At 47.5% G+C, this 6,593-nt stretch overlaps 1 protein-coding gene across 1 annotated transcript in view; it reads left to right on the top strand.

Annotated features, from left to right (window-relative positions):
• Positions 1 to 553: 553 nt before the first annotated feature.
• RPS6KA1 (ribosomal protein S6 kinase A1) overlaps positions 554 to 6,593 on the top strand; it is a 64,199-nt gene continuing 58,159 nt past the window's right edge. The window contains exon 1 of the mRNA XM_044997995.1: positions 554 to 757. Within this exon, the coding sequence (XP_044853930.1) occupies positions 695 to 757 (63 nt within the window). The 5' untranslated portion in view covers positions 554 to 694. The remainder of the gene's footprint in view (positions 758 to 6,593) is intronic.

Here is a 6,593-nt window from a genome sequence, read left to right as displayed (position 1 = left end):
CACGTGATTGCCAAGTTGCCATTCATTGAACCCCGCTGTCCTGTATTGTGGGGTACTGCGAAGGCAGCTAAGGGGAGGGTCTCTGGGCCATGCTGCCGTTTGAGGGGCACCTGGGAAGGGGTGAACATTTTCACGGGTCGGGCAGATTTTGAGGTACCCCTTGGAAGAATGAGACTTTGTTTGCACCCGAAGCAGGGGTGCAGAGGTGGGATTCGGGGAGCACCTGGGAAGGAGCGAGAATTTGTACCCCCTCAGGATGCGGGTCTGGGGGTTGCAGCCCTGCCCTGGCCCTAGGAGGGGATCTGTGAGGGGTGCGGACTGAGTGCACCCCTCTTGGGCAGGGCAGTGGGAGAGTGCACCCCTCTCGGAGCAGGCTCGCCTTGTCCGGGGACTGCGCCCCGAGTCCCGGCCCCCGCAGGAGCAGCGGGAATGCAGCGCCCCGGGCCCGGGCGGAACCTCCCTGCCTCCCTCCCCGCGGAGACACTCAGCCAATGGGGCGGAGGGGGCCGGCGCTAGAGGCCGGTGCCCAATGGGGGCAGCGAGCGGCGGGTCGGAGCTGGCTCAGGAGCCGAGGGCGGCGGAGCTCGGGCTGGAGCTCCAGCGTGGTCTCGCCTGACCCACCTGCAGCGCCCGGGGAAGGAGCCAGCCAGCTAGCCAGCCCCGCTCGCCGCTCCCGGGGCCAGAAGCCGCCAGGATGCCGCTCGCCCAGCTGGGCGATCCATGGCCCAACATGGAGCTGGTGCAGCTGGACACGGAGGTGAGGAGGGGGCGCAGGGCGGGGAATTTAGGGGGGAGGGGCATACAGCCCCCCGTACCCCCTTGCACTAGGGTGCTGGGGGCCCGGCCGGGGTGGAGGTAGCCCCCTACCCTAGTGGATGGTGGGGTCCGGGGAAGCCATTGGAGCCCCTGTGCGGCAGAGACGGGAGCGGGACTCCTGCCTGCACTGCGGGGAAGGGGCTGAAGGGAGCCTGCCTGCCCCACGCCGGGTCCGGGTCTGGGCCAGGGCAGGAGGGCCAGGCTGGGCGACATCCCAGAGGTTTGGTGGGAGGGATGTTTTTCTCTCCCACTGAAAGCCCTGAGGTCAGCGCCGAGGAGAAAGAGCCTCTGTGTGTTTGTGTGTCTGTGTCCACGTACGAACACACACAAAGTTTCCCTTTGAACAAAGAAAGTGCCCAGGTCTCTTCCTCCACCTCACCCAGATGAAGAGTATGGCAGCTAAGCCTTGCTGTAGGCTTGCCTATTAATGAAAGACATAAAAATCCCATAATTGATCAGATGAATGCAATTAGGGATTCTGCACCCAGGATCTCTGCTATGGATCATCTCTCTGCCCCCACCCTGTGCTAAAGGAATTGAAAAATTCATTTTTGGGGATGGGGGAAGGCAGGGACTTCTCACCTGATCCAGTCAACATGTCTGCAAGCGGGTTTCAGTGGTTCGAACAGCCAGGAGTGAGTGAGTGAGTTATTTTATTTAAGCAAAGAAGCAGATTCACAGTAATCCTGTGGGTTTTGTGTGCTGCCCTGAGGCTGGCATCCATAATCCGCTGCATTGATTTGGCCTATCACACTGCAATATTTAGGCAGCTGAGCCCCTCAGGGCTGACCCCTTGTGCGTGTACAGCTGGGTTGTACAAACCAGTCCTGGGCTAAAACTTAGTGCTGAATAGTGTCAGTCCTCAAGCGATCTTTTGTACCAAGTCCTTGGGGGAGGGGAAGTTCTCCAAGTTTCAAATAAAAACAACAAACTGTACGACTGTCATCTTTTAAACCACATTTTAGAAGGGTCTTGCCTGTATTACTTTCTCAATATTGGAGAGGAATTAACTTCCCTAAAAAGTGTCTCTTCCCTGTATCTCTCACGTGTGTAATACATACATTACACATGCACAACTAATCACATTTCCTGAGGATTTGTAGGAAAACCATCCACCAGTATACTTGCTAGACTGAGTGCATTGTAATGAACTGCCAGATCAGCGTATTAACCACTCCTTAAGCTATATTCGACCCTAGATAATCTCTTTTTTTTAAGGGACGGAGAGTATCTAGCTTGCAGTCTATCCAACATTTAAGGGCCTAATTAAACCTAACAAATGCTCTGAAGTACAGAATGAAGTCCGGAACTCTCACCTTATCTCTGAATCTCTTGTTATTTAGATTGCAGTGGTGCCGCAAGTGTGCTAGGATTTTTCCAAACACGGATGAAAACGCAGTTCCAGCTTCAAAGTCCCAAGTCAAAATGACCCCCTCAGAGTACTACACTGCTTCCCCTTCAAAGCATGCACACTGACACTTCTCTAATCCAGTTTGCCAGGATGGGCATACATTTAAAATTCCCAGGTGTTCTATCATGTATACACACTTCTTTCTCACATACACACTTTTCTTTCCTTCCTGCTTAAATCTCTCTTCCCTCCCCTCCACCCCCAGTAACTCAATCTTTGTTTAGATGGACAGGATACTACATGTGCCATAGACATGCATTGTTGCAGGCTTATGGTACAATTTTTTAAAAGGAAAGGTGCAAGTTTGGGGAGCATTTAAACTGAATACTAAAGAATCACCTATGGCTGTGTGCTATGAAACTGAGCTCCTACTAATGGTAACTACACCCAGCACCTTTATTCTACAGCTTGTCTTTTTCTCAGGCCCTGAGGCTCTCCCTTTATGCTGAGATGTGTGCTACTCTGCCTACCCACCACCTCACAGGGGTGCACAAGCTGAGGTTCTCCTGCTAAAGCTGACCAGTCCCTAACATTTAGCCTCTTGATAGATCTTTCATGATAGAGAAAGAAACTTGACTTGAAACCTCTGAGCAATGACCATAACAACAAATGTTCTGTTGAGAGAATATCATTGGTCACAGCTGCCCCTTCTCTTTGCCAGCCAAGCCCTGCAAGGCTTTGGGTCAATACTTCACCATGCCGGTTAGCAGCAGTGCTAAGGGTCTCCATCTACTGTGGGCTTAGAACATCTGGGGTGCATGGATAGACAGAGGATTCATCTCGAAGTGAACTAATAGCATTTGTTGTAAAGTTTTGAGTCATCAAGGCGCATGTGCGCGTACAGGGGTGGGAGAGGAGGGAGTTTCTTGTTCCACAATGATTTGATCAAGAGGCCTGCCATCATGCTGTGCTTTCAGGGCTGACTTTTGTGGTGAGGTAACTGAGATCTGGAAGATGACAGTGCCGCCACGGTGCTTTGAGTCTGCATTTTTTTATTTATTTTTTGACTTGGAAGACCTCATAATACCTGATTACTAAATGCAGACTCTAACAGGAGGAAAAATTAATGCCAGTGTCAATGACAAGCGATGCTGCTGGCAGGACTGGGATTTACTGCCTAATCCTGTGGACAAACTGCACTTTTGTGTGTTGCATGCCTGTCTGCTGACGGTGTCAACATTACTAGAGTTATACTGCTGACCTGAAACTGATGTCTTGGGTTTTTTTGTTTGTGGTGGAGGTCGTGTGTCCAGTATGTTTGGAAATCAGTCCTATCTATGAAGTTTGTTTCTAACAATGGGAGAATAAGAAGACTAATGTGTTCTCACCTACTGCCTCTTTAGTAGCTTAATTTAAGTTTCAAGGCCTGTTTGTTTTTGTTTTTTTCTGTCATCTCCCCCCGCCCCCCAAACACATACACACCTTCCCTCCCCTCTTTGGGGTGCTGAGTATCCACAACTCCAGATAAAATCAGTGGGACTAGCAGGTTCTTAGCACTTTTAAAAATTAGTCCCTTAACTTCTGGGGTTATTGTGTCTTGTATGTAGAACCCAACTCCCAAGCTAATATCCCAACTAATTGGGGAGTTGTGTGCATGGGCACTGGATCCTGTGTAATAAAATGGATAGTGTTGGTGAAGTTTTGTTTCACCTTTAAGTCTGGTTGCCATCTTCTGTGCTAGATGCCAGTACATTCCCTCTAACCTGGCAGAATATCTATATAGCTGCATAATGTAGAGAAGGCTTGAAAGACCGAATGTGACTCATGGCTTCAAAGGTTATTAAAGGGTGGCGAGGGTCTGCTGGCCCTTCTTGTGAAGGGTAACGTAGCTGCAAAATGAGACGTTTCTGGAACGTCAGTTACGTAAATTACTCTGGGATCCTTGCCACAAAGGTTTTTAATGGGCTTCCGCAAACCTTTGCTTTCTGAGTCATGGAGCTGAGGTGTTATCGGAGTGTTCGTGGAGGAATCAAACCTATTGTTTTTTTCATGCTCCGGAAGCATTAGTAATCCTTTTCTTTTCTTTTTTTTTTTTTTTTTTTTTGGAGACTGGTGGTAGTTGGTTCTGTTTGTCACAGCAAGTTCAAGTGAAGAAGGTGGAGCTGCTTTGTGGGGTGTGGATGGAAGTGTGTGTGTGAGACCAATGCAATGCTGGAGGCAAGTAGGGAAACACTGAAGTCCTGGGCACCAAACTCAGCCTCACAAATATTTCAGTTCCTCTTCTGCTTTCTGCATTGATCAGAATATTGCTTACATAATGAGGAAATGTGAGTGAAGTAAAGCGCAAGCAGTAGAAAATGAATCTGAGTGACTTAATTGTCATAGTAATGACCAGCAACTTCTAGGCCAGGCCTGCACAATTTGTAAAGCGTCGAGGGCCATATTACTCCAAAGAAAACAGCTGAGGGCCGAACCTCCCTGGCCCCGCCGAACCCCCCCAGAAACACAACACCCCCCCCCAGCGCCACCCAGCCCCCCAAATACTCCCTCCCCCCAGCACCGCCCACCCCGCGGAAACAAACCCTCCTTCCCCAGCACTGCCCCCACTATACAGCAGTATTGAACCTTGGTAATATGTTATAGCGGGCCCTTAAGGTAGTATAATTAAGGTAAAAGAAAAAAGTCTTTTTTGCTAGAGGTAGAATAATATCTTCCCCCAACTTTGTAATCAATTGCCCTGTTGAATGAATGAGGTGTGAATGAGGAAGGTGTGGAAGGCAGCACCTCCAGACAGCTGCAACCCTTGGAGAGGGGATGGGAGCCAGACCAGATCAGTAGAACAGGTCAGCCACTGACTCCTCGCTCGCCTCCTCAGCCCCCCACTCCCCCGGCTTGCCTACTCAGCCCCCGCCACTGCCTGCCCACCTCTTCAGCCCCCCTCCCTCACCCACCGCTTGCCTACCCACCCCCCGCGGGCCGCACATGCGGGCCGCATGCGGCCTCTCAGGCCACATGTTGTGCAGGCCCATTCTAGGCAATGCTTTTCGCTAAACTCTTGTTTCATTAAGCAAATATACAGCAGTCTAACTGACCGTCACTTGAGACTGGAATTATTTTGCCCATTATAAATACATGTCCTCTCTCTACTGAGCAAAAGTTCTCCATGGCTAACTTGTCTCTTGTGAACATCTTAGCGGAACTCTGTGCAGTGATCAGAAGATAAAGAAGGAAGCTATGTGATCTCAATCTCTATTAATACGTTTCTCCAGCGTGTCACAGCCAATTCATCAGTCCGTCGCCTGGGCTATGCAGTGTTGTGTGGGGCGTCTTTTTATTTTGTGGCGTTTTCCTTTCTGGAGTCACAATCAGCAAAGACGCTCAAATTCCATTTAAAAGAAAATTAGCAACAAAAAAGGTTGCATATCAAAGTACCAAAAACTTTTGAAGGAAGGGTTTGATTCTCATTAGTGAGAGTCAGTTGGGATTTTGTACATCAGCACTTAATGTTTCACCATTCATGGAAGTGAGTGGGGAAGGTTCTTTATGGATATATAATATTCTAGTTATGTTTAGGCATAGAAGGATTAGATTTTTATAGGTAAATGTCGATAAACATTAATTTCACCATACAAACATAAACAGATGAAAAAATATTTCCATCAGTAGTGTAGTAATCTATATTTACAGCTAGGCAAAGTAAGAAATTCTTCTTGAGAACTTAGTTTGATTTAAGGATATTTACTCGGTATATTTTGACATGTGATATTGACAATTTGTGTGTTAATGCTTATAAAGCTTTAACTTTTTGAATCTCAACATCTACTGTCATCAGATTATCATCTGACTTCCCCCCTATAATTTTATGCAACTGTACATATTTAAATCAATAACTGGAAAAAATGCTTTAAAAGAATCAATATTATCCACTGAAATGATTTTTAAAAAATCCAGTTCTGCCTAGTCTAGTTACATTTTATGGCCATCTGTATAGTGATCAGTTGAAATTTAAAGCTTTAGAAATAGCACCAGGGTGTCTAAACAGATCTATCAGTAGTCCAAGGCTCTACTTTTGCAGAACACTCTAATTAGGAAATAAATGTCTTGATTGTCTTAATGGCAATAAGAGAATGAGCTTCATATTTTTCATGACCCAAAGGGGAGGAGTTCTTCCTGCTTCTCTGATTCAGAGCAGCTATGGTTACCGCGTCCAGTTCTGGCAGTTGCTTTCTGGTTGCAATAAGGATTATGTGGAATTAAAGGGATTTAAAAAGCAAGATGTCCTAAGATAAACATCTCCACGTGCAGCCCTAGGTGAGAGTTATGTAACCATATTCATTTGCTTTCTTAATAGAGGATTGTATTGAACAGACACCTCTATGGTGTTAAAGTCTATATATGAAAGAGGCCACAAGTTGCAAAGCTTGTT

The sequence above is a fragment of the Mauremys mutica genome, chromosome 23 (genome assembly GCF_020497125.1).
Source record: "Mauremys mutica isolate MM-2020 ecotype Southern chromosome 23, ASM2049712v1, whole genome shotgun sequence".
Lineage (NCBI taxonomy): Eukaryota > Metazoa > Chordata > Testudines > Geoemydidae > Mauremys > Mauremys mutica.
The sequence above is the reverse complement of the archived record's forward strand: the minus strand, read 5'-3'. Positions and strand labels throughout refer to the sequence as shown.